This window comes from Brachionichthys hirsutus, chromosome 4 (assembly GCF_040956055.1).
Source record: "Brachionichthys hirsutus isolate HB-005 chromosome 4, CSIRO-AGI_Bhir_v1, whole genome shotgun sequence".
Taxonomy (NCBI): Eukaryota; Metazoa; Chordata; class Actinopteri; order Lophiiformes; family Brachionichthyidae; genus Brachionichthys; species Brachionichthys hirsutus.
The window spans coordinates 14,622,665-14,649,234 of NC_090900.1; the positions used below are offsets into that span (position 1 = coordinate 14,622,665).

General features: G+C 46.4%; 4 protein-coding genes across 4 annotated transcripts; 2 read left to right on the plus strand and 2 right to left on the minus strand.

The window, feature by feature from the left end:
- The first annotated feature begins 470 nt into the window (after nt 1-470).
- On the plus strand, nt 471-8,769 carry ppm1f (protein phosphatase, Mg2+/Mn2+ dependent, 1F). Its single transcript, XM_068761074.1, has 8 exons — nt 471-634; nt 2,604-2,783; nt 3,910-4,040; nt 4,487-4,689; nt 4,773-4,961; nt 5,507-5,650; nt 5,994-6,087; nt 7,186-8,769. The coding sequence occupies exons 2-8, from the start codon at nt 2,605-2,607 to the stop codon at nt 7,569-7,571; spliced, it is 1,326 nt and encodes a 441-aa protein (XP_068617175.1). The 5' UTR covers nt 471-634; nt 2,604; the 3' UTR covers nt 7,572-8,769.
- Nucleotides 8,770-9,428: 659 nt separating this feature from the next.
- On the minus strand, nt 9,429-10,333 carry LOC137918174 (alveolar macrophage chemotactic factor-like). The gene is made up of 3 exons (XM_068760929.1): nt 10,279-10,333; nt 9,580-9,709; nt 9,429-9,504 (listed from the first exon to the last, which is right to left on the minus strand). The coding sequence occupies exons 1-3, from the start codon at nt 10,331-10,333 to the stop codon at nt 9,429-9,431; spliced, it is 261 nt and encodes an 86-aa protein (XP_068617030.1).
- A 3,950-nt stretch (nt 10,334-14,283) lies between these two features.
- On the plus strand, nt 14,284-21,260 carry mmadhcb (metabolism of cobalamin associated Db). Its single transcript, XM_068738637.1, has 8 exons — nt 14,284-14,384; nt 15,407-15,478; nt 15,753-15,879; nt 15,946-16,136; nt 17,066-17,174; nt 18,141-18,271; nt 18,527-18,613; nt 20,831-21,260. Exons 2-8 carry the CDS (start codon nt 15,464-15,466, stop codon nt 21,023-21,025), a joined length of 855 nt encoding a protein of 284 aa, XP_068594738.1. The 5' UTR covers nt 14,284-14,384; nt 15,407-15,463; the 3' UTR covers nt 21,026-21,260.
- A 627-nt stretch (nt 21,261-21,887) lies between these two features.
- LOC137893291 (leukocyte surface antigen CD53-like) lies at nt 21,888-25,184 on the minus strand. The gene is made up of 7 exons (XM_068738747.1): nt 25,122-25,184; nt 24,745-24,933; nt 24,336-24,410; nt 23,289-23,399; nt 22,745-22,852; nt 22,559-22,642; nt 21,888-22,367 (listed from the first exon to the last, which is right to left on the minus strand). Exons 1-7 carry the CDS (start codon nt 25,182-25,184, stop codon nt 22,299-22,301), a joined length of 699 nt encoding a protein of 232 aa, XP_068594848.1. The 3' UTR covers nt 21,888-22,298.
- Nucleotides 25,185-26,570: the final 1,386 nt, after the last annotated feature.

A 26,570-nucleotide genomic window follows, 5' to 3' on the forward strand; every position in this document is an offset into this window, starting at 1 on the left:
CAATAGTAATATTAAATTTTCCACTGAAGAGTTCTATATTGTGCCAAAAGGTTATAATAAAGCTACATTCCCAGAAGATGCGGATTATTGTCTCGTCCTTAAGGCAGAAACGGCACAAAGAGTCAATATTTGCATAACATTTAGCTAATATCAAATTAGTGGGGTAACATCTATGTAATATTTTCAAAGATACTTCCCGGATTTTATTTGAAATAAAATATTTTCTTGAAAACAACCATATTTCTTCACAATTTATATCCTGGTGTAAATTATTCCACACAAACACTGAAGCAGGTTTGCACGTAACGTTTCTTAGAATTCATTCCCATATAACTTTGTTTTTTGTTTTTGTTTTTTTACTGCCTGTCAGCCAACCATCCGTCGTGATGACGTAGGTGGGCGGAAGCGTGATGACGTAGGGTGGGCGGGCCAACCCCCTCGGAGTAAGGCGTAGGCTTGGGGCCGGAGTCTGGTGCTCCTCGCTGGGGTGTTGGCTGTCCTCTGTCCGCGCCATCACGGAGGCTCTTTGACTCTTTGTGTCGCTCCGGGCCGGGTTTCCTCCAACTGTCGGTGTCGGTGCCGGTGCGACATTACCGAGCAGACACTGCTAGCTTAGCTCGGCTAAGCTGCTAAAGTAAGTAATGGCTATAACAGCCAGTAATTAGCTTAATCTTGTGTCGGACGGGATCCACGACAAAGGAGCTAGCTGGTTACGAGCGACGGTCTCTCCGGTGACGTGAGAAGTTATCCGGTGACTCGGTGTTAGCTGTTTACTCGGTGCTAGCTGTTTACTCGGTGCTAGCTGTTTACTCGGTGCTAGCTGTTTACTCGGTGCTAGCTGTTTACTCGGTGTTAGCTGTTTACTCGGTGCTAGCTGTTTACTCGGTGTTAGCTGTTTACTCGGTGTTAGCTGTTTACTCGTTGTTAGCTGTTTACTCGGTGCTAGCTGTTTACTCGGTGTTAGCTGTTTACTCGGTGCTAGCTGTTTACTCGGTGTTAGCTGTTTACTCGGTGCTAGCTGTTTACTCGTTGTTAGCTGTTTACTCGGTGCTAGCTGTTTACTCGGTGTTAGCTGTTTACTCGTTGTTAGCTGTTTACTCGGTGCTAGCTGTTTACTCGGTGTTAGCTGTTTACTCGGTGCTAGCTGTTTACTCGGTGTTAGCTGTTTACTCGGTGCTAGCTGTTTACTCGGTGTTAGCTGTTTACTCGGTGTTAGCTGTTTACTCGTTGTTAGCTGTTTACTCGGTGCTAGCTGTTTACTCGGTGTTAGCTGTTTACTCGGTGCTAGCTGTTTACTCGGTGCTAGCTGTTTACTCGGTGCTAGCTGTTTACTCGGTGTTAGCTGTTTACTCGGTGCTAGCTGTTTACTCTGTGTTAGCTGTTTACTCGGTGCTAGCTGTTTACTCGGTGTTAGCTGTTTACTCGGTGCTAGCTGTTTACTCGGTGTTAGCTGTTTACTCGGTGCTAGCTGTTTACTCGTTGTTAGCTGTTTACTCGGTGTTAGCTGTTTACTCGGTGTTAGCTGTTTACTCGGTGCTAGCTGTTTACTCGGTGTTAGCTGTTTACTCGGTGTTAGCTGTTTACTCGGTGCTAGCTGTTTATTCGGTGTTAGCTGTTTACTCGGTGTTAGCTGTTTACTCGGTGCTAGCTGTTTATTCGGTGTTAGCTGTTTACTCGGTGCTAGCTGTTTACTCGGTGTTGGCTGTTTACTCGGTGCTAGCTGTTTACTCGTTGTTAGCTGTTTACTCGGTGCTAGCTGTTTACTCGGTGTTAGCTGTTTACTCGTTGTTAGCTGTTTACTCGTTGTTAGCTGTTTACTCGGTGCTAGCTGTTTACTCGGTGTTAGCTGTTTACTCGGTGCTAGCTGTTTACTCGGTGCTAGCTGTTTACTCGTTGTTAGCTGTTTACTCGGTGCTAGCTGTTTACTCGGTGTTAGCTGTTTACTCGTTGTTAGCTGTTTACTCGTTGTTAGCTGTTTACTCGGTGTTAGCTGTTTACTCGGTGCTAGCTGTTTACTCGGTGTTAGCTGTTTATTCGGTGTTAGCTGTTTGCTCGGTGCTAGCTGTTTACTCGGTGCTAGCTGTTTACTCGGTGTTAGCTGTTTACTCGGTGCTGGCTGTTTACTCGGTGCTAGCTGTTTACTCGTTTTCGTGTTGTGCAGAAGTTAGTCGACAAGCTAAGATGATGACCAACACAAACCCGGTGTTAGCTAGCATGCTGCCACTAAAAATACAAACAATCATTTTACTCTTTCCATTTACTTCGACCGGAATTTTAGTCCAATCCAAAACTTGGATTTACTGCCTTCACGAATGCAATATCTAAAATACAAATACCAAACTGGAGGAATAGCATTTCTCTTTCAGCATTGGAAACATCAAATAAACAATACAATCCTCAGAAGTCTGAAAATAGACTGAAGAGAGGCTATTGTACTTTATATATATATGGCTGATGCTATGCTGGTTTACTCTTGTAATGATATTGGGCTATTGATTGGTTTATGCATGTGCTAAATGCTAATCCATAATGTTCCATCAAAGTGTCAGATTTGAAGCCTTCCTCGTCTCCACCTCTGATCTGTCCTCCGCCCCTGTCGGCAGGATGGAGGAGGAGGAGGAGGAGGAGGAGGCCCGGGGCTTCCTGGCCAGGTTCGTGGGGGAGTTTCCTGCTGCTCTGGAGGAGGACAGCCGGCTGCCCATCAGCCCTCTGAGCCGTAAAGCCTCCCTGGAGGAGCTGCATGGAGAGAGCCTGGAGCTGGGCCTGAGGCTGCTGGCTGCCAGGTACGCCCGGGAGGGGGAGGAGCCACACGCAGCCGCCACACTTAGTCGGCATGAACACAGCTCAATCTAAAGATTCAATTTAAGAGAAGGCTCCATGTTTGTTTGTTTATAATGAATCGGGTGTAATCAATACTGAAAGCAACCCGATAAATCCGTTCTACGTCGCCCCAAGCAACGAACCAATAACATCGATCACACCACACATATCGCACAAAATAGATATTCCAAGAGCCATAGAACGGAACAGGGGTCGGCGACCTATCAGGGCGCACGCCACTTTACAGTATACTCAAGCCAACACTTATTCTTTCATAAAATCATGAGTAAAGTATCTGTTTTTACCGTTTTTTGCAGTATTTAAACACGTTCACTGAACTACCAGGCGCCTTAGTTGATCGTTATATGTAATAGTACACGCCTATAAATCAGTGTTATGACTCCCCCCCCCCCCGTTCCCTGGTGTTTAACAGACACAAACGTCTTTGAAGGTGCTGCAGACTAGCATACATGCTAGGTGGGACGTTCGCTGCTGCTAGCAACAGCGGCCGAACCTCAGCGCTGATTTCCTCACCAACTTGATCCTGAATTCATTTTCCAGCGTTTTCTTCACCGACTCCACAGAGATAGGAAAACTAACCCCAGAGCAGACGTCAGAGAATTCCATCAGAATGTTAAAGTTTAGTCACACGTGCTGAACTTCAGCTAAACCATCAGATCTAAGCTGCTGTGGAGTCTAGTTTCTCCAGGCCGTTCAAAGATCTTGTCAATGCTTGCCTGAATTCCTCCCGTTCCTGCCGTTCCTGCTGTTGCCATGTTTGTCTCACTCCGTAGCAACTTGTTCTGTAACAGTTTACCGGCGAATCCACCGTGTCCACCTCGTATCCGAGGGTTTACCCCTAACCCTAATATGCAGTAAGGATCCTTTTGGTTTGAACTCAGAAGTCGGGTCTGCTTGACAGGAAGTCTTTACATCCTGTGTGGAGACATCATTGTTCTCCCCACTTCCCGTTTCCTGAGTTCAGTCTGGCGGAATGAGCGCTGAGCTATTCTATTCATAGTTTGTCACCTCTCAGCTGAAAGTCCTGGCTTGACCCACGTTGACTTGTCCCTGTCCTTGTTGGTCCAGGGGGGCTCCTGCGGGACTTGGTGCACTCTTGTGCCAGGCTGCTCTGTTCCAGCTGCTGCAGAGTGACCTCTCACCTTTCCACTGCCCCCAGGAAGCTGTGGCCAATGGAGAAGAGGAGCAGCAAGTCGTCTGTCAGTATTCAACTCATGCTCAGTTTGGAAACTATTGTTTTGTGACGCTATCCTGTGTTCTGTATGGAAAGTGAAAGATAAATATGACGTCATTGGATCAGACGGGCCAGGAAACGCACTAAACTTAGACGTAAACTACGAAGGTTTATCCTCCTGCTCTCTGCTGGGATAGTGATTCTCATTTTCCAACGCGGAAGCTGATTTCCTTTCTTTATAAGAGGACCATCTGTCCAGTAAATCAGGTTTTGAAAGTGTATCTGGGTTTTCTGACCATCGTCAGCGGCTAATCTGCTCCCTGTCTCACCTGAGAGGTCCGTTAGCGGCCGGGCTAACAGGTGACAGCTCCTCCACGAGGGTTGCTCCTTCCTTCCCATGTTGGCTAATGGGAATGGGAACCGAATACAAACCTCATCCGCGAAAATCCCTTTCTTCTTTTTGCTTATCAGTGGTTCTGTCGGAGGCCGTTCAGCGTCTCTTCCTCAACAAGCTGATCGCCGTGGCGACGACGTGGCATCACAACCTCCCCAAGCTCCCGCCTGCTCCCGCTCGGCTGCTCCGCTGCTCTGTTCATGCCATTAAGAACACGAGGAGGAAGATGGAGGACAAACACGTGGTCCTGCCTGAGTTCAACCAGCTCTTCGGACTCCAGGTTCCCGCTCTTGTCCCAAAAGGTCCATCCCCTCGCGGATGAATAAACATCCAGACATGTATCTGTCTCTGTCCACGGTGCAGGACGGAGTGGACCGTGCCTACTACGCGGTGTTTGATGGACATGGAGGCGTGGACGCCGCCACCTATGCTGCCACACACCTCCACGTTGTTCTGAGTAAAGAGAGGACTCTGCAGAGTGACGCGGCTGCAGCCTTTAAAAGTGCCTTCAAGCGCACGGACGAGACGTTCAAGGACAAATCCAAGAGGGAGGTACGGAAACATCAGAGGTACACCCTGCTCTGACAAGCCGCCAGTTCATCGCAGGGCCACACACACACACACAGACAGACATTCACACACACTCACACTTTTAGTGTGGGAGGAAGCCGGAGAACCCGGGGAGAACCCACACAGAACCCACACAGACACGGGGAGAACACGCAAACTCCTCACAGAAAGGCCCCAAGTGGGATTTGAACCTGTGACCTGCTTGCTGTGAGGCTACAGCGCTACCCACTGTGCCACCGTGTACTTCGCTACCGTATTATTAAATAATTCACACTATACTAAGTCGTAACTTTAAATCAGTTACTTTCAAAGTACTGAATTTAAATCCATCCGTCTTCTCTCCAGACGCTTATCCGCCTTGCGGGTCGCGTCCTGCCGGAGCCTGTCTCAGCTGGCTACGGGCGGGGTCCGGGCGGGGTCCGGGCGGGGCGGGGCGGGGCGCACCCCGGATCATCGCAGAAGTATTTCATTGATGCCTTTTTAAACTAAATAGTCTGAATTGAGGATTCTGTCTTTATCGTGGTCAGCGTCTGCGGAGCGGCACCACGGGGGTAGCGGTTCTGATCCAAGGCCAGGAGCTGGCTGTCGCCTGGCTGGGAGACTCTCAAGCGGTGCTGGTCAGACGGGGGCAGGATGTAACTCTCATGGACCCCCATAAACCAGACAGAGAGGTAAGGATCTCACACACAACGCTCCCTGCTGGACAACATGTTTCTTTCTTATTTCTGTGTGAGGCGAGGCGAATCGAGACCCCGCCTTCCGTCTTTGATTGGTGGAAAAAGTCAAGAGATTTCCAGATAAAGTTTGCCCTTGACTGAAAGCATTTGATTTTGTCCTCTAATGTCAAAGGGGGGGGGGTTACGCAGAGCTTTCTCACAGCCAATAACAGGGTGAGAGAGAATCCCGTCACCATCATTTGGGTCACTGTTCGGATCACAATCATTTTACCGGATTCCTTGCCGTGTCTTTTTGCTTTAACTACAAGGACACTAACGAGAGCTCTGCTTCATCCAGGATGAGAAACGGAGGATTGAGGATCTCGGCGGTTGCATCACGTTCATGGGTTGCTGGCGTGTTAACGGGACGTACGCTGTCTCTAGAGCCATAGGTAAGATCACCACAACCACAGCTCCACTGGCTTCTAGTTCTCTCACTAGTAGAGACCGCTAAAGCACTGCAGTATGTGTATTACATTCATATTCAATATAATAATAATATAATATATATTTCCTCACCATGGCGATACCACCATGTTCTTCACTGTGGTATCAAGGTGTACTGTATTATTGTTCCTAGTAATCTTTTGTTTTATACCTGTTCTATAAGTCATATTTGGTGTAGATGACATTTTATGACTCGATCACAAGATTATTATTTTTATTTATTTGCACACAACAAATCGAACAGTCAGACAAATAAAAAAAGGAAAACAGACTGTGCAGGTGAGATCAGAAAATCCCATGGAGCTTATAACTTTGATCTCACCTCATTACAATATTAGTAAATCAAAAGCAATAACATAAAACTATAATAATTGATTGCTTTTGGAGAGTTTCAGTAGCAGCTTATTTAGTTTTATCCAGTCAAATGCCGTATCTAACTCGGCTGATAAAACCCCATCGAGTTCCCTGACAGTTTCCTCAACATAATGCAATGTGGAATGATTGTCGATCATTTGTACAGCTGCTTTAAACGAAACTGATCGTAAATCATTCGTGAAGATGGCGTATAAGAGGGGTCCCAGGCAGGTTCCTTGCGGGACCCCACAGTCCAAGACCTGAGAGTGAAAACCAGCTGCCAGAGTAATAAACCCTTTGCTTTCTACTTGTGAGATAAGTCTTCATAAATTGGATGCTAATGCTAAATCCTCTTAGCATTCCAGTTTACCGATGAGTGAATTATGATCTGTGACATCAAACGCGTTGAAATAAAGTAAATTGTAAATAGACTACACTTGTATAGTGCGTTTTACAGTGCCCAGAACGGGCTGGGGTTCAGTGTCCTTGACGTGGACAGTCAGAGCAGGCCTTCGGACCGGTCACCGGACGGCCCGCTCTACGACTGAGCCGGTTCAACGGTTAAGTACGTCAGCGTGTTCCTGTATTTGTGAGGGGACGACTCTCTCCGTGAGTTTACTCAGGACCGGGAGGATAGCTGCGCTTTGTGTTTAGCTCCAGCTGCTAATCAAACCACGTTTCTGGCCCAGGTGACTTCGACCAGAAGCCTTATGTGTCCGGAGACGCCGACTGCTCGCTGACGCCGCTGCTTGGCAACGAGGACTACGTGCTTCTGGCGTGCGACGGCTTCTTTGATGCAGTCAAACCTTCGGAGGTCCCGCATCTCGTCCTGGAAGCGTTGAGACAGCTCGGTGACGCTGACGGCGGCGGAGACTCTTCACGGGAACAGCGAGCCGTCGGACTGAGAGTCGCTCAGAAGTTGGTAGCTCATGCTAAGGCCGGCGGCTCTAGCGATAACATCACAGTTCTTGTGGTGTTCCTGCGTCCGCCGGAGCAGCTGCTGGTTCCAGACGTCACGACGGGAACTCCAGAAGCAAAGCGGCGCTCTGCTTCCCAAGACGAGCCACAGCAGTGAAGGGGGGGGCGATGGTTTTTACATGTCACAGATGCGTCTCAGTGTCGCTGCTTAACGGGGAAAGTATCGATTAGGGAGGCTCTGCAGCAGGGCCGCATTAGCCTCCTGATCTCTGAGGGCAAAAGGGGACCCAAACATGCTCCTCCCACCCCGGAATACTGCCCGCTTCAGGTTTGCTGTGTGACGCTTGCTTTGCGATTGACTGATCGAATAATTATGAATTTTTTAAAGTGTATGAAACAGATATTATTTGTGTTTGTGTGCGACGAAAATATTTAACCTCAGTATTGGTTGTTCGGTCATGTGACCCTGACCTGTTTAAAGGGCTTTGTTTCTTAAAACCTGTGTCCAAAATATTCTCCAAAAACACTAACAAGCACCACAGGCTGTTAACTTTGATTCTGGTGCATGTCGGTGTGTGATGATGAACTAAAGGCCTTTATCTCAGCAGCCGATGACGAGTCCGGAAACTCGTTTAAGGAAACTCATTTCCTCTGTTAACCTTTTCCACTGTGGGCTTCTGTGGAACACGGGGGATGTGGGCACGTATGAAAGACTCGGTAGTAACGGCACAATGACTCTTTGTTTCGCAGGACGAACCCACGACGAAAACAATGTTTCATTTTTCGGCCAGGAGGCGGAGCTAGAAGTGGAGGAGATGAAGATGCTGAGGTTCTCCTTGGGAGTGACCAGGTTGGACAGGATTAGAAAGGAGACAATAAGAGGGACAGTGAAGGTTAGACGTTTTGGAGACAAGGTCAGAGAGACCAGACTTTGATGGTTTGGACATGTCCAGAGGAGAGACGGGGACTATATCGGTAGAAGGACGCTGAGAATGGAACTACCAGGGAACAGGACTAGAGGACGACCCAGGAGAAGAGACATGGACGTAGTGAGGGAGGACATGAGAGTGGCTGGTGTTGGGGAGGACGATGCAAAGGACAGGGTGAAGTGGAGAAGGTTGGGTTGCTATGGCGACCCCTCAGGGGACAAGATATAAGTACAGTAGCAGATCCCATTAAATCCTACAAACTGGACAGACTTTTGAATCCTTTTTCTCGGTGTGTTTTATTTTTACTCCATCCATTCATTTTCTTCAAAGTCTATGTGATCAAGTCCTAGTCGATCAATCTTTTTAGGGTCCAGGAACACAGTGCATCCGATCATAATTGTATTAAATAAATGTTGTTCATGTAAACACGGGGCTCCATTGTTTTTGGTTTAATGTGTTGCTAGCGTACCCAACGGGTTGCAGAGCCTTGACTCACATCAAGGTGTTGTTGTGGAATGTCTGGTTTTATTATGAATATTCTGATATTCTAAAATACTGCGGTGCGGTTTATACATTATTCAGTATCACTGACTACAGACCAAGTCGAAGATATTTCTGATAGTTTAATAAGAATTGATATCAAAGTCTCGATCCATAAAAGTGGATTAGAATATTTTGTTTGTTCGTCGTCATGTTTCGGCTACGTGAGGCTGAGCTACACCGTTGTGTCGCCGGCTTGTTTCCTGCTGCTGATACTTTTGCACCAGCGCATCCTCATTGGCCACTGCAGTAAAGAACATTTGAACACTGTAAAAATATGTTCGAACTAAAACCCTTCCTGGAAGCTTGAAGCTGACTAAAACGAGTTTATTCCTGGTGTCTGTAACGCATGAAGCGGTCCCGTGAGGAGAACTTCTGTCGGTCTTCAGCGTGCCGTCCTGCAGCCCGGATGCTTCACGGTTGAGCTTGAAGCCGTCGTCGATGTCACGCCATCTTTCCTTTCCTTTCTGCATCAACACAGGACACCATTTGTGTAAACAGCAGATCTGGAGGTCGCAGCAGCGCTTCTTCCTGGAATCCACGGCTTACTTTCTCAGAATGCGCCGTCCGAGCTCTGACTGCGGGTTGATGCACTTCTCTTTGTTATTTTTCAACGTGACGCTGCGACAGAAGGAGGATCCCTGTTAGAGGCTGAACCCCAGAAGCTTCGCGAGTCGCTTCAGCTCATGTACTCACGTGATCTCCGTACGTCGGCAGAAGATACTCGGGCCGTGTACCACCGGCCCCGCCTTCACGAGCCTCGGGTGGACCCTGTCGATATAACCCTTCAGACAGGAGCATCTCCCAGATGTGTGACCGAGTTCGCCTGCGGAAGTAGAGACTTATTGTTTGGTGATCAGACCCAACAACGAAAATGTACCACGAGGTTTCGGGAGGAGGGAGGAAGCTGGAGAATGGGGAGTGAACCCACCCAGACACCAGGAGAGCCTGCAAACAGACAGGACTCGAGTCCGGTTACCGTCTCACTGTGAGGTAACAGCGCTATCCACTGCGCCACCTGTTTTAGTTTTAATGCCGTTTCTCTTTTTTTTTTTTGTCTCCGCTGCTATCATTCTGCCATTTGTGCCTCAGAGCCTTTGGCTAACTCCCCAGTTATGCTGTAGGGGGGCTGGAAACCACTGGGACCCTCGCCAAGACCTAAACTAGTGAATACATTTCAGAACAATATAATCCTGTGTTTTCAGATTCAAGAGTTTAAATCACGACAAATACAGAACAATTTGAAAAGCCTATTCCAAGCACAACTGATCGTCCTCCTAAACAACCAAGACTCGTCCTACAATTCACTCAAAATGACGCCTAAACTGCCCTTATTATATTAAGATGAGTATCATCAGCATTAAGACGGGACATGCGCACCAATTGTCACCCTACCTTGTACATGGAAGACAAGCAGGCAGCAAAGGAAGGCCAGAACAGCTGGATTCATGGTGGCTCCGGCTCAGGCACCGCAGTCTCTGCGGTCTCAGTGAACCTTCAGGGCCTGTTTTATACGCTGGGAAACACCCACAGGGCTGCTTGGAGCAGTTTCAATTTCACTTCCGATCCATTCTCATGGTTTCCCAGAAACACTGAGGATCATTTCAGGCTGCAGAATGGATCCTTTATTTCAGCGCTCCCCAACCTTTTCCTGCCACGGACCGGTTTCGTGCCGGGCAATTTTTTCAGGTTCTTGTCTTTTAATCCAGTGTAGCGTCGTGCATATGGGGCTAGACGATGGTTTGCCAACAACGCCACTTTAGGACTTTCAACCTAAAGATCTCTTTTTTCCTTTTGGTGCCCAGCTCGCTCTAGCGGGTTTCCCGACGGCACTTACGCACAGGCCCGCTCACACCGAAGACCAGCACGGCATTAGGAATTCAAAACATTTATTTACACTCTAAAAACAACTGAAAAGAGACAACGCAGTGACAGTCTATACGGCCAACCTGCCTTCGAGACGGGGAAAACACAAAATGAGAACCTGGAACGAGGGAGGGGGAAGCACCTATATACGCCCCCCCCCCCAATCAGCGGTAAATGGGCCACAGGCGCTCCCTCCCACACCTGCCCAATTAACCCCAATCATCCGGTTACACCAGGTTCTTGTCTTTTAATCCAGGGTTCTTTTATTTTAATCCAGGTTCTTGTCTTTTAATCCAGGTTCTTTTATTTTAATCCAGGTTCTTGTCTTTTAATCCAGGGTTCTTTTATTTTAATCCAGGTTCTTGTCTTTTAATCCAGGTTCTTTTATTTTAATCCAGGTTCTTGTCTTTTAATCCAGGGTTCTTGTCGGGTTCTTGGTATCTGTGCCGAAGCAGTTTTGAACCCGTCATTGCTCGTTAACGAAGCTAATCAGGTGGACATAAACCGAGTTTTAAGTCTGACTCCTGGTTTGTCTGTTAAAATAAATTTTATTTTCTTGGAGGTTGTTGACTCCTCTTCTTCCTCCTCAATTGGATTTTTTCCCCTTAACAAATAAGCTCTCCAAAGACCTTTATTTTTTAGACATTTTCGCTAGTTCACGGATGTTTTTAGTAACGTATCACGTGACCAAGAAAATTCACAGGCGAATGTTACGGAAAAAATCCGTTCACCCTTTAGATGCTAATAATCGATACAACGGAAATGGTATCAATTAGTTATTATTTCTGTGCGGCCCGGTAACAAATGCCTCACGGACCGGTGGTTGGGGACCCCTGCTTTATTTGACAAAGGAAGAATCCCATGATTCCATAACACTCCAAAAAAAAAGAAATTGGTCTGATTGGGTGCAGTGGGTAGCGCTGTCATGAATTAACTTCAGTGAGCCCTTTGAAGAGGTTCGTAGATTATGCATAAGGCGAGAAACATTTGGAGCTGAAAGAAGAAGCTGTCGTCACCGAATCGTGATTAATCGGGATGTCTCTGTTTCTGGGAAATGGTCTTACAGGAGAAACAGGAAGTGTGATGAAACGGATGAGGATCTGATGACATGAAGGCGAGAGAGGATGCAAAGTAGCCGAGGAAAGTTTCATTTCTCTGAAGCGTCTATGAGTGGCGCGGCCCGGTCTCTGTTAACCGGATCAAGCGTCGCTGTTGGATGTTCCAGACGGGAGAGTCAGCACATCTGCTCTGAGATCTGCGATGGCTTCTGTGCTGCTCATTGGAGGAAAGTATTAAGGATGAGAGACAATTACCGGTGCTTCGGTTTCACTTCTAAGAGGGTTCTATAGTTGAATGAGTGCAAGTTCCTCGGAAACCGACAAAAGAAAAGGGAACTGTGGGGGATCCGAATCAAAAGAACTGAAACCGAAAGAGGACCTGGAGAGTTTTCTATTTTTAATTCCTTCCTGTGTTTCATGTGCCTCTGGGTAATCCTGAACTTTTATTCTGACTATTCTTTTGCAGGACAGCATAAATGGATTCTTACATTCAGGCTCTGTGGCAGCCGCCTGGCATGCATGACTGGATGGAGTCAAATCGTACATGGACTAATCAATCCAACGTGGAACCTGGACAACGAGGAAAGTAAGAATAAAACAACAAGGTGCACACATTTAATCGGATTAAAAGCCTGATCGGAATAAAAAATGCTTCACGTACACACCCAAATCGGATTAGTGTGACCTAATCGAGCTCAATCCGATCAAGACTCTATTCCGATCCGGAGGGCTGGTTCATAGCGATTGATGATCCGATCAGGGCGCACGATGTTTCGGTACAAGCCGTCCTGCAAAGCGCAAACGGAGAAAACGGAAGGCGCTACGGCTTCTTCTACTATTTCCGGTATATTTGGTATAAAGTGCGCGTCAAAATAATTTATTCCGAAGCCCTAATCGGATCAATATTCTTAGGGTCCAGGAACACAGTTCATCCGATCACAATATTACTCCGAACTTAATTTTACTTGTGAACTTGGGCGACTCTGAGCCCAGGGACTTGTGTTCTCTTATGATGGTACCATTTTGACGCTATTGATGAAGATCTGTCGCCGGACCGTCAGCAGATGATCCAAACTGCAGTTTAACAGCAGACAGACGGCCTCTGCCGGACCCTGATCTATGGGTCACCACTCTGTCTCCCTTTAGCAGCTACTTTAATGAACAGCTGGTGTGACAAACGAAGAAAAGCCTGGATCGATGCTTCTGATTCGTGCATCCTGGCTGATCCGCGCTGGCCACGTACGTCTACCAATAAAGAAGAAGAAGTCTCACTCGTTGCTTCATCAATTCGCTCAGGCAGTTTTAACTCAGTGTTTAAGGGAGTTCCTTCCATGACACACTGAGCTGAGCTCCTCCCTCTGCTTCTGTTTATTCACAATCCATCAATACATGTTGATGTCAAAGTGTTTATCATTAATTCACCAATCAGTAGCAGTACCATTTATAACAAGCTGATCAATCAGAGATTGCAGACCCTCGCCTCCAAGTGCCCTATCTCGCAATGTTAAAGAATGCTTTAAAACATTCTGAGAATCGAGGACGAAGCTAGCAGCTCCACTCTCCCTTGCTGAAAGAATGAATACTATAGTCTCGTTTCTTACCGCAAGTCAAGTAAATGTTTACTGGGTTGAATCTTTGGTGTTGGTTCTGATTTTCTCTCTTTTACAGCCACTAACCTGGACCTGTGACTCTAATTGTAGCTTGCTTTATGTCCTGTCTTGTCCTTCTGTGTCTCTCTGTCACCAGAGTAGTGGGACTGGCCTGGGACCAGGTTGTTAGGCAGGAAGTGACATGAGAAAGAATCATGGAATGCGTACATCAACGACGCCCCTCTTGACATGTAATCTCTAGTGAACCTGAGTTTAACTGCTACAGACCTTTTTAACCTGTTTTTTTTTTTAAATTAAGCTGTGAACCGATAAGGACTCCGAGGTACTTGTATTCGGAAACAATCTGCACCCTTTCTCCCAAAACAAAGACATCTGGGTCAGCACCAGAGCACTTTGTTTTTGTGAAAAACGTTTTCTAGAAAACTATAACTTAATTCATGCTCTTTCCCCGCCAGCTCATACGTACCAAGATGCAAAAACACACTACAAACAAACAAAGAATAAACACCCATAAAGGAACTGAGAATACAATAATTAATAAATTAATACAATTAGGCGCTTAATCGTTATACATGAGTGTTTTAAATTGTTCTTTTTGATTTAATTTAAGTTATTTGCTTTTCTTTTCTTTATCCAGTTGCTCTGCTTTGTAATCTTTACTAAAGTGACGTATGCAGCCGGTGACCCTCCGGTCCAGTAGGTGGCGGTAAAGCTCATAAAATCTCTTTGACAGCCGCCAAGAGAAAGAGAGAATCGCGCAGCCGCGCATGCGCATCTTCAAGGTTAAGCTTTAGCTTTCATAGGTGACGCCGAGAGTCGGTGTGTTTCTGTCAGGACTTGGGAAACTATTTAGTATTTATTTTGTTCAATATTTAAGTAGCAGCGTGACGCAGTAAGCCGGACGTCGGGAGTTACCGCTTCCGGTTCTTCAGGTGCACAACGCGCTAACGTATGGTCGCCGCGACAGGTACGTTAATACGTCATCGTCCCTTAATTTAGCGTCCGCGTTAAGATCTTTTCTAGATGGTTCCGACGTTTGGTAGCAGCTCCTCCTGAAAGGACTGTGTTCTGCAGGGTTCTGTTGCGGTACTGGGTCCGTTAACATCTGCAGGACCATCAGGTTCTGCAGGGTTCTGTTGCGGTACCGGGTCCGTTAACATCTGCAGGACCATCAGGTTCTGCGGGGTTCTGTTGCGGTACCGGGTCCGTTAACATCTGCAGGACCATCAGGTTCTGCGGGGTTCTGTTGCGGTACCGGGTCCGTTAACATCTGCAGGACCATCAGGTTCTGCGGGGTTCTGTTGCGGTCCCGGGTCCGTTAACATCTGCAGGACCATCAGGTTCTGCGGGGTTCTGTTGCGGTCCCGGGTCCGTTAACATCTGCAGGACCATCAGGTTCTGCGGGGTTCTGTTGCGGTCCCGGGTCCGTTAACATCTGCAGGACCATCAGGTTCTGCGGGGTTCTGTTGCGGTACCGGGTCCGTTAACATCTGCAGGACCATCAGGTTCTGCGGGGTTCTGTTGCGGTCCCGGGTCCGTTAACATCTGCAGGACCATCAGGTTCTGCGGGGTTCTGTTGCGGTACCGGGTCCGTTAGCATCTGCAGGACCATCAGGTTCTGCACGGTTCTGTTGCGGTACCGGGTCCGTTAACATCTGCAGGACCATCAGGTTCTGCAGGACCATCAGGTTCTGCACGGTTCTGTTGTGGTACCGGGTCCGTTAACATCTGCAGGACCATCAGGTTCTGCACGGTTCTGTTGTGGTACCGGGTCCGTTAACATCTGCAGGACCATCAGGTTCTGCAGGGTTCTGTTGCGGTCCCGGGTCCGTTAACATCTGCAGGACCATCAGGTTCTGCAGGGTTCTGTTGCGGTCCCGGGTCCGTTAACATCTGCAGGACCATCATTAGAGGCTGGTTTGGTGTTTTCTAACTTTGTGTGACATCAGAAGTGTTTCTGAATATTTAAGGCTTCGTGTACTCTTACAGAACCCGAGATAAGTACTACAAGAACCGAGCTAAGTACTACAAGACAACCGACACCAGATGGCCACTGCAACGGTGAGAACCCAAGTGAAATGTAGAACTGAAACGTACTAAATGAGTTTTGTTCAGACAAATATTACTCCTGAATTACTTGTTGTTATTTTTTAAATAGATTTAGGATTTTTGCCTGTTTGCGCTCACTTTTTTTTGCCGCTAGCGATAGAAATAAATGTAAATGCAGCTTAAACCTGTGAAGTTACCGACGCTCTAATTTCAGAACCGTTTGATTGGCCGGTTCTCACCAGTGTGTGGACTGCAGGTCACATGACTGTCTTGTCCTTTGGCCCAGGTGCTTTGCAGGCGAGCCAGGCGGGTCACTTTCCTCCCCGGGCTTCACGTGTTGGTGCGTCGTGTGACCGGAGCCAGACTCGCTAACGCTGCGGGATCCAACATGGCCGCCGCCCCCTCAGACCCGGGTATGTCCCGGGCTTTTTGTTGAGTCAACGTTGTAGCCTGCATCATCAACTGCTCGTACTCCTCAGGACTCCGGATGGACTTGTCTGATGAGGGCGTGGGTCCAGTGGGTCCAGTGGGACGTCTGGACCACCGCCTGGAAGCGCGGCTGGAGGAGTGGAAGAACACGCCTCTCCGACCGGTCCCCGGTGGAGATTCTGCCTTGTCTGGCGCCGAGAGACAGAAACTCATGCTGACCCAGTACATGGACGAGTTCTGCGTAAGTGTGATCAGTACCGTCTCTGAAAATGGATAAAGTCGCTTAAAGACGAGTTAAATGAATATCCACTTAAAGACGAGTTAAATGAATATCCACTTAAATACGAGTTAAATTAATATCTGCTTAAATACGAGTTAAATTAATATCCGCTTAAATACGAGTTAAATTAATATCCGCTTAAATACGAGTTAAATTAATATCCGCTTAAATACGAGTTAAATGAATATCCGCTTAAATACGAGTTAAATTAATATCCGCTTAAATACGAGTTAAATGAATATCCGCTTAAAGACGAGTTAAATTAATATCCGCTTAAAGACGAGTTAAATGAATATCCGCTTAAAAACGAGTTAAATTAATATCCGCTTAAAGACGAGTTAAATTAATATCCGCTTAAAGACGAGTTAAATTAATATCCGCTTAAAGACGAGTTAAATTAATATCCGCTTAAAGACGAGTTAAATTAATATCCGCTTAAATACGAGTTAAATTAATATCCGCTTAAAGACGAGGTAAATTAATATCCGCTTAAAGACGAGTTAAATTAATATCCGCTTAAAGACGAGTTAAATTAATATCCGCTTAAAGACGAGTTAAATTAATATCCGCTTAAAGACGAGTTAAATTAATATCCGCTTGAAGACAAGTTCAAGGTTGGAATTCAGGAGTTGCCCGACGCCTCCTGAGACCCAGCCCGTTGACATGCGTCCTCTGTAGTGGACAATCAGCCTCGTCCAACATGTAACGTGAGAGACACTTTGGACAGAGCATTAAGGCCACGTCTTTGAAGCGCTGCTGGAGCTTTCGATCCTTTTCTTCATCGTTCCGTTGAGACTATCGTCCAAGTTTGAAGTTGATCAGGTGAATATTGCAGAAGTTGGTAAAACGAAACTGGAACTGTCTCGCTTCGTGTCTTTTGTGTGTCCCAGGAGAAGGACGACGGCGTTCTGTCCCCAGATGTCGGTAGAGCTGGACAGTGTTTTGACATCTCCACTGTGGAGTGTGCCGTTCAGTCCTGCCCTGAACCTCTGAAGAAAGGTGTGTCTCACTGCATTCCTTATACGGTGGAACTTCGGTTCTCCAACGACTCGGCCCTCGAACCAAACATCTAAAATGCTTCTGAAGTTGAACACACGAGTGGAGCCGAAGACAGGTGATCGAAGGCGGAGTCTAACCGGAGGAGGAAGACTCTGTGCTAATGTTTGTCTTTGTTCTCTTTAGCTCTTAGTCATGGATCCAAAGAAAGGCAGCAGTAAAACTACTGGAACAGAACAGAGGAAAGTAGAGAGAACAACTGTTGAACTAAAGGAGGAAATAATCTCCAGAAATGGAAACGGCGTCCGTGTCTGGGATCTGCTGCAGGACGGGACGGAGGAATCAATGATTTAGACTTTACTGCGGAAAACTGAGCTAAAGAGAAGGAATAAAACCCAGGAAGACAGTTACCCAGTCACTTAATGGAGGAGGACTCCCTTTAAAGGAATAGCCCCTCCCCCTTCTTCTGTCCCTCCCCCTCCCTCCCGACACCGCAGCCTAAACGGGGTGTAAATGATACAGAACTGTGTTAAATTAACTTTATTATGCTTTCGTTTCATACTATTTACACTTTTATGTGTTATCTGTTGTTTAGATACACGTAGTTACACATTAATATACCTGTAGCCATGGAAACGGACATTTATCTGCTGCGTAGGAACGGATTCATCCAGTTTACATTATTATGGGAAATTTTTCTTTAGTTTTGTTTTTCAAACATTACAGAACGAATTATGTTGGAGAACCAAGGTTCCGCTGTGCAATGCTTGATGACATCTGCTGTCGCGTATCCAAGATTTCCTTGTATTGATTAGTGATTGAGAGGCAAGGTAATGGCCTATAAACAGGCTACATCTAAGCTTATTGTGCCTCTGCTGGTCCAATCAAATTAAACAATCAAATAACGCTTCAAAGCCGGAGCATGAAAAGCTTTCTTCGTCTGCATGGTTCCTGATAATGTGCCGATAGATTTCCGGTCCATGTTCCCCGAGGCTCCGTCCCCTGACGTGACGGTGGTGACGGTGACCCAGAAGACCCAGAACGACATGACGTCCTGGTCGAGCGACGTCGAGGAGGAGAGAGAGCAGCTGCTGGACAAGGTGACGCGTCGCCTGAGAACATGAGGAGCGTTGATGCCGCAGCCCGAGAGGAGATTTAGTTCTGCTTTAAGAAGTAAACGTTACAGAAACTAAGGATTGAGCTATGAATAATAATATGACCCCGAGTGTGGTACACTGTAAAAGGTTTTCCAGTTTGTGTGTGAGAGACTAAAATGCAGTTCTGCTTTCACACCGAAGTGTCGGACGCTGAGGATGAGTGAAAACCGAGTGACTTTGTTTTTCTCCCCTGTGCAGTTCATTGCTGGAGCGAAGCAGATCTGCTGCGCCCTGCAGAGAGAAGGCTTCTGGGCCGACTTCATCGATCCCGCGTCGGGCTTAGCGGTGAGATTACAGTCACTGACGGCGGAGACACAATCAATGAGTATTGTCACGTTAGGGAGCCGCGTTCTGTTGTAAACGACCACAGACATGTTTGCGTGATCAATTGTCCAATAGCCGTTAAAAACCTTTGTTTTTGTCGCGTTGGTTAATCCCGTTCTGCTTCCTGACCCGAGGAACCGAAACGTCCTGTTAAAGCAAACGCAGCGTCCGTCCGTGTGTACAAGTAAACGTCCTGTTAAAGCAAACGCAGCATCCGTCCGTGTATACAAGTAAACGTCCTGTTAAAGCAAACGCAGCGTCTGTCCGTGTATACAAGCAAACGTCCCGTTAAAGCAAACGCAGCGTCCGTCCGTGTATACAAGTAAACGTCCTGTTAAAGCAAACGCAGCGTCCGTCCGTGTATACAAGCAAATGTCCCGTTAAAGCAAACGCAGCATCCGTCCGTGTATACAAGTAAACGTCCTGTTAAAGCAAACGCAGCATCCGTCCGTGTGTACAAGCAAATGTCCTGTTAAAGCAAACGCAGCATCCGTCCGTGTATACAAGTAAACGTCCTGTTAAAGCAAACGCAGCATCCGTCCGTGTGTACAAGTAAACGTCCTGTTAAAGCAAACACAGCGTCCGTCCGTGTGTACAAGTAAACGTCCTGTTAAAGCAAACGCAGCATCCGTCCGTGTGTACAAGTAAACGTCCTGTTAAAGCAAACGCAGCATCCGTCCGTGTATACAAGTAAAGGTCCTGTTAAAGCAAACGCAGCGTCCGTCCGTGTATACAAGTAAACGTCCTGTTAAAGCAAACGCAGCATCCGTCCGTGTGTACAAGTAAACGTCCTGTTAAAGCAAACACAGCGTCCGTCCGTGTGTACAAGTAAACGTCCTGTTAAAGCAAACGCAGCATCCGTCCGTGTGTACAAGTAAACGTCCTGTTAAAGCAAACGCAGCGTCCGTCCGTGTGTACAAGTAAACGTCCTGTTAAAGCAAACGCAGCATCCGTCCGTGTGTACAAGTAAACGTCCTGTTAAAGCAAACGCAGCGTCCGTCCGTGTGTACAAGTAAACGTCCTGTTAAAGCAAACACAGCGTCTGTCCGTGTATACAAGTAAACGTCCTGTTAAAGCAAACGCAGCGTCCGTCCGTGTATACAAGCGAACGTCCTGTTAAAGCAAACGCAGCGTCCGTCCGTGTATACAAGTAAACGTCCTGTTAAAGCAAACGCAGCGTCCGTCCGTGTATACAAGTAAACGTCCTGTTAAAGCAAACGCAGCATCCGTCCGTGTGTACAAGTAAACGTCCTGTTAAAGCAAACGCAGCGTCCGTCCGTGTATACAAGTAAACGTCCTGTTAAAGCAAACGCAGCGTCCGTCCGCGTATACAAGTAAACGTCCTGTTAAAGCAAACGCAGCGTCCGTCCGTGTATACAAGTAAACGTCCTGTTAAAGCAAACGCAGCGTCCGTCCGTGTATACAAGTAAACGTCCCGTTAAACCAAACGCAGCGTCCGTCCGTGTGTACAAGTAAACGTCCTGTTGAAGCAAACGCAGCGTCCGTCCGCGTATACAAGTAAACGTCCTGTTAAAGCAAACGCAGCGTCCGTCCGTGTATACACGCCACACCTTTAACTTTACACAGGCTTTAACGAAAGACAGTGTCTCTAACGGGTCTTTAGGGGGCCGGGTGTTGGCCTGGATCAAGGGACTGCCCGACTTACAGAGACTGGGGTCTCTGCTCGGCTCCCGAAAGAAATGTGGATTTACTGAGGACCGACTGAATCTATTTCGGTTTGGATCTGTTTTCGGCTCCCTGTGACCTTCTGTTGGACTCGTCCTAGAAAATGGACGTTTTTGTCCACTTGAAGGTTTCATGGATGAAACGTTTCTGAAGGGTAACACAAGGGTTAAATGAACGTGCAAGTAAAATGTTCATTTATTGCTAAAGATAATTAATTCTCAATTAACTTACCTGGTTAAAAGTCGAGAGAATAAAAGTGACTAAATGATGAAAGCATTCAGGAATGATCTGATTGAAACTAATCGGTCTGCTGAACAGGAGTCATCTCAAATAAATATTACACACGTTGAGTTCACCACTGACATTTATAAAGCCTCTTATTTTTGACAATCTTCCACGTCAAATGTGCTATTGTGTTTCCGACCACTGCTGTCTCTGGGAAAGGCAGTAATCTGATTACTCTTTGATGTGCATGTGCCCCCCCCCCCCCAGTTCTTTGGCTGCTACACAAACAACACACTCTTTGAGACGGATGAGCGGTATCGCCACCTGGGCTTTCAGATCGAGGACCTTGGTTGTTGCAGAGTAATCCAGCACTCGTTGTGGGGGACACACATATTTGTGGGGACGATATTCACCAGCGCCCCCCCCAGCAGCCTCGTAATGAAGACGCTGCAGAGCAGCTGAGGGACTGGCTTGATATTGATTCAAATCTGACATTTCTGAGTCATCACTTTAACTGCTATTTGAAGAAGCAACTTTAAACACTAACTTTAAAATGACGAATAAATTATTCTGAGTGTCACAAAAATCCCCTGAAACGAGTCGTGTATTATTAGGCCAGAGCGCCTATCCTAGGCGTAAGGGGCTTTTGCTTTTGAAACGCAGTAGACGACAAGTTTTTGGGGGGGCAGCCGTGGAAATGTGCAAACATTTTATTATTTCAATTTTAATTTTTGTCTTTCTTTTTAATTCCTGTTAAATCAATGATAAAAATGAAATGACAAATATGCTAAAAATGAAAAACTAAATTCTCTCTCTTCTGCATTGTGTGTAGATAATGTGGCGCGTTGGTGCAGCTGTGTTTTTGTGGAAGGACTCGGACTTGTTTTGTCGTTTTACTGTTGCATGGAGGCCTGTTAAGAACGCATGTCGACGGCTTGTTGCTGCCTTATAGAAAACTACGATTTTTCAATTTGGTGTACAATCTTGTTAAAGAGGCCTATTCTTGTTGGTCTTATTAACATTTGGTGGGCATGAGTTTAAATTTCCTTTTATTTTTTAATTTTGACAGTAGCACTTAATGATTCAATTAGAATTGCTGGTGCGGGTTTATTGATTTTCATATCCTGGGTTGTAGCCGCTTGAGATGACTCGGCGCCGAGTCGTCATAAATGACGGCATCACTGAAGGCCTCGGTGGGAAACGCGACTGCATTTAAATAATCTTAAAGCTTAGAAATGAAATTCTCTTGGAGAAGCCATGAGCTGGACAGACGGGAAGCGTCACTGGAGACGACTCAAATGTGTCGTTGAATTTATTAAGCGGAGTAAAATAGCACTAAACGTAATCACCGTTCTATATGCTAAACATTCTGACACATGATCAAAGGATAATTACAGCAAAGGATGATAATGATAAAGCTTTGATGGTGGGCAGCGGCCCTGTAACATGTACGGTGCATCCAGTCAGAAGGGTGTAGTCCTGGTGTGCCTGCGGGGACTACATAGTGATGTCATCACTGATGTCATACATTCGCATCCATAGTGCTGCTCAGTTTGATTCTCATCGACCAGTCGAGCTTTTCAGGGTTTATCGTGTCCCTTCCTCTGGTTTAACCCCCAATTTAAATAAAAAGAGTGATATGTCAAAATTGATTTGGCATCCGAGCGATTTGAGTTATGATTGATTCAGAGAAAAGCGTTGGACGTGGAACGCTACTGGGTGAAGCGGTCTTCTTTCACTGGTAGCCCAGTCCACGGCGATGAAGGTGGCACGTGAGCGGGATGGTGATCCACAGACAGATCAACTGTAACAGAGGCGAGCAGAAATTATTGTGAAATCTATGGAGACAAAATCTGGACCAATGAACATCCAGCCAGGTGGTCCGTGTTCTACGTGTTTAAACTTACAGTTGCCGGTTTAAAGCCTGAACGGTGCCTGTTGTGACATCACTTAGTGCAACACGTTTGAAAGTTTTTTCTAAGGGTAATACTTTACCTGTATGCAGAACATTGCGAGTACGCCGGCGCCCGTGCTGAGATAATTTCCAGCAAACCAGTTCCTGAGCTTCACAACGCAACCCTGAAAGACAAAATGTATATTCCAGGTAAACGAATATAAATATATGCGTGCATACAGGTATCGGGTTAAAACTGCGTTCGTGCGACGAGGCATCAGGATAACCTCTTGCCAGTTGGCGTGGATGAAGACGTCACAGGGGTCCTGGGAACAACAGGAGATTGGGATGTTCCCCTTCCAGTCTGTAATCCCATGAACTCCACAGCACTTAAACTGGACACACAAAAAGAGTCAAGCGTGAACACAATTTAGAGTTTTAGAGCACAGTTTAGATCATTTTGCCTTAGAGGCTCCTGTTTCCATCCAGATTCAGATGAGATTGGATTCCACTTTTTTAGGATTGGTTATAACCTTCAACATCGAATTATACTTCTGATCTTTTTCTATCTTGCCACTGATGTCCTGCTTGTTTGTGGTTGCTTCCGTCTTGGCTGGGTGGTGTCTGACAGATGGGCTGGTTGACAGCCCAACAAAAAGCGTGTTTCTAAATGTAGCGTAGCATTTAAAGATCTGGGAATAATCCGGACTGCCCAGATTATTACTTCAACATAGGAATGAGTAATTAATCACTGGCAAAAAACAATTCAATATTGATCCGGAGAGCATCAAACAAAGACAAAGCAGTGGAGTCCAATGAAGGATCATTTACCAAATGTTGGACAGCATCGAATTCATCTTTAAGGGTCGTGTTGTGTTCCTCGCTGGACTGTCTGTAGATCTCCAGGCTGCGCATGAGGTCTTCCTCAAAGTAGGTGTCAATCTGCACAACAGACAGGTTATATATATTATATATATATATATATACTTTACAGATACTATCCAAGATCGTAGCTTTTACAGGTACGATCCCAACTTGCTATGGATGAAAGGCGGGTACACACACACACACACACACAGACAAACACACAAACACTCACACACACACACACACTCACTCACACACACACACAGACAAACACACACACAAACACACACACATACACACACCTACACACATACACACAAACATACACACACGCACACACACACTCACACACTCACACACACCTACACACATACGCACACACGCACTAACACACTCACTCACACACACACACACCTACACATACACACACACACAAACTCACACACGCGCACTAACACACACATACACACAAACATACACACACACACACTCACACACACATACACACACCTACACACACACAGACAAACACACAAACTCACACACACACACACACAAACATACACACACACACAGACAAACATACACACACACACACAAACATACACACACTCACACACACACGCACACACACATACACACACTCACACTACGGACTAAATTGCTTAATGGTACTTCTCCATGTGACGCATGTTGACATCCCTTTCCGATAACGTTCTAGAAGCGTGAGCGGCTACTCTGCTGACTTACTGTCCCTCCAGGTGTGTCTGTAAACCACCTAAAAAGGATTGATAACATCAAAGCTACCTTAGACATGCTTAAAGGTATTTAAACTAGATTCCGTGTTGGAGCTCGTATTACTAAACATTTTGATACCAATATTTTCACTGTTACTGGGAATGAATATCGGCTGCAAATATCGGTTATGGGCCGGCCCCCTTGACTTCTATCACTGGGTTCCGGCCCTGAAATAAAGCCTGTGGGTGGAGCTGCGCTGTGGGTGGAGCCTACCTGTCTGCTGTAGACCAGGAACACGCAGGCCATGGCCAGCTCCACCAGCATCAGAATAAACAACAGGATGAAATACTGCAATCAGAGAATAACGTTTGCTGTTGCAGTACGGAAATGTTTCATATATCTACCATTTTACTTTGCTGTTTGAAATTAAACCAGACTAAATATGCCTTCTCTAATTTTAGAAACCTTTGATAAATTCAACATATATTTTGATTACTGTCTAATGCACGTTTCAGAATTTCCTGCCATCTGTCTGTAAACACTTTTGCTGTGAGGGAATTTAGAATTCACCGTTTTTTGTTTTTTCACCAATCAGATTTGATGCATGCGATGTCAGGAATAGTCTCTGATGCCTCTTTATAAAGTAAATCATGGTATAACAGACAATATGCTTCATACTCACAATGATCAGCAAGCAGCGGTTCTCCCTCATGCCACCTAACACGCCCAAATAACACACACAGGTAACAATAGTACCTGTGACCACCAGAGTGTTGGCAGGGTAGATGGGCCAGAATGATATGATCAGGGAGGCAAACCTGGAGTGGATCACCTGGAACTCCCCGAACGCTATAACAAAGGCACCACACAACTCCAGGACGGGGGGGGGGGACAGGAGAGACGCCGTTAGTCTGGATCTGGGACTGACGTCTGAATTTAAAAGCCACAATTCACTTTAACGCTCCTGAAAACCAGGAAGCTAAAAATGAGTCTGCCAAGTTGTATGTCAGTGTGTGTGTGTGTGTGTGTGTGTGTGTGCGTGTGTCCGTATAAACCTACCCAGCACAGAAAGTTGAGAGCTGTCACCATGTTTTTCACGCGGCTCACGCAGGAACGATTCATCCTGTGGGATTATTTTTGTAATCTGTAAGAGAAGGCAGATCCATCCGTCAAAGTTAACAAACGAGGCTCCTGCTCTGTGAGTGTTTACAGGACATCACTGTTTGGTGTGACAACACTGAGACCGGGGCGACTCATGCGCCGGGTCATGTTCACTGCTCCGAGCGGATCGGACAAATTCATGTTTTCCTTCTTGCTGGATCGAAAAGTTACTAAAACCACAATGAAACGAAATTATTGTTCTCAGGCCCGCTGACCATCAAACCCTGACACTGGTTAAGAAGCAGCTGCAGGGGGCGCCGTGCAAATGACAATCTCCTGAATGTGGGGCGGCACCAACCACTGCACCACCAGCACCTCACATCAGTGTGAATACCATGGAGCGTCACCCGACCCTTCTGCCATCGTCATGAAATAAGGACACAAAGAGTGTAAAGACTTTGCGGCTTTACTGAGATCAAAGATCAGCCAAAGCTGAAGACGTTTGACGGGATGGCGAATGCAGCGTTTTAAAATTTCGGTTAGAAAAACATGCTTGTTTTTTATTCCTGAAAGGAGAAGTTCTTGAATCAAGTCATAAACCGTGTTCTGATCTTCATAGGTGAAGACATGGAATCTATGAAACGTGTTAAACAGGAATTCTGGCGGTCGGAGGATCCAAATAACGTCTTGATGACGCGAATATTTGGGTAAATCTGGTTTCAACCTGCTGTTCAAGACGGAAGCTGAAAATGCTTCTCCCCAAAGAGAAAGATCAGGAGAGCATTTATTAGACACACATATTTAGATCTGTGTGTAGTTTGGATTTCTCTATTGGTAATGACTATCTCCATGCACGACACCAGTAAGAGTCCACTCATTTTTACAATGTATATGAATATTTATTAATCACAATGAAGCTATTGGGACTGAATATCAAAGGACGTACCTTGGCTGCACTCCACTCCGGCACGTCCACCAAAGACGCAGGCTGTGAGTCGCGTTCTGGTGTTCACGGTGTTAACTAATAACAGGAGGAGGGCGACGCTCTGTTTACCACCCAACTAGCGCTGCACTGAGCCGACAGAGCTCTGGAGCAGAAGTCGGCTTTCAGAGAGCAATCACCCCGTTTGCCAAGCTTGAGTCTGACTCCAGGTTTCGTCCTTTGGTTTGGTCCGTTGCTTTCACGCTGCTCAGAACCAGAACAAGAACAAGTCTTTGGTGATTTTACTCTGACTACAACGCGACACATGGGGGGCATCAAGTGGGGGGGGGGGGGGGGGGGGGGGGTTGATTGAGCAGCCACACCTGGTGACCCGACCGGTCGTCACTGAGTCCAGGTTTAGCCTCAAACATCAATTTATGTTTCTACAGATTTAACAATAATAACTACCGGTAGGTTACTATTTT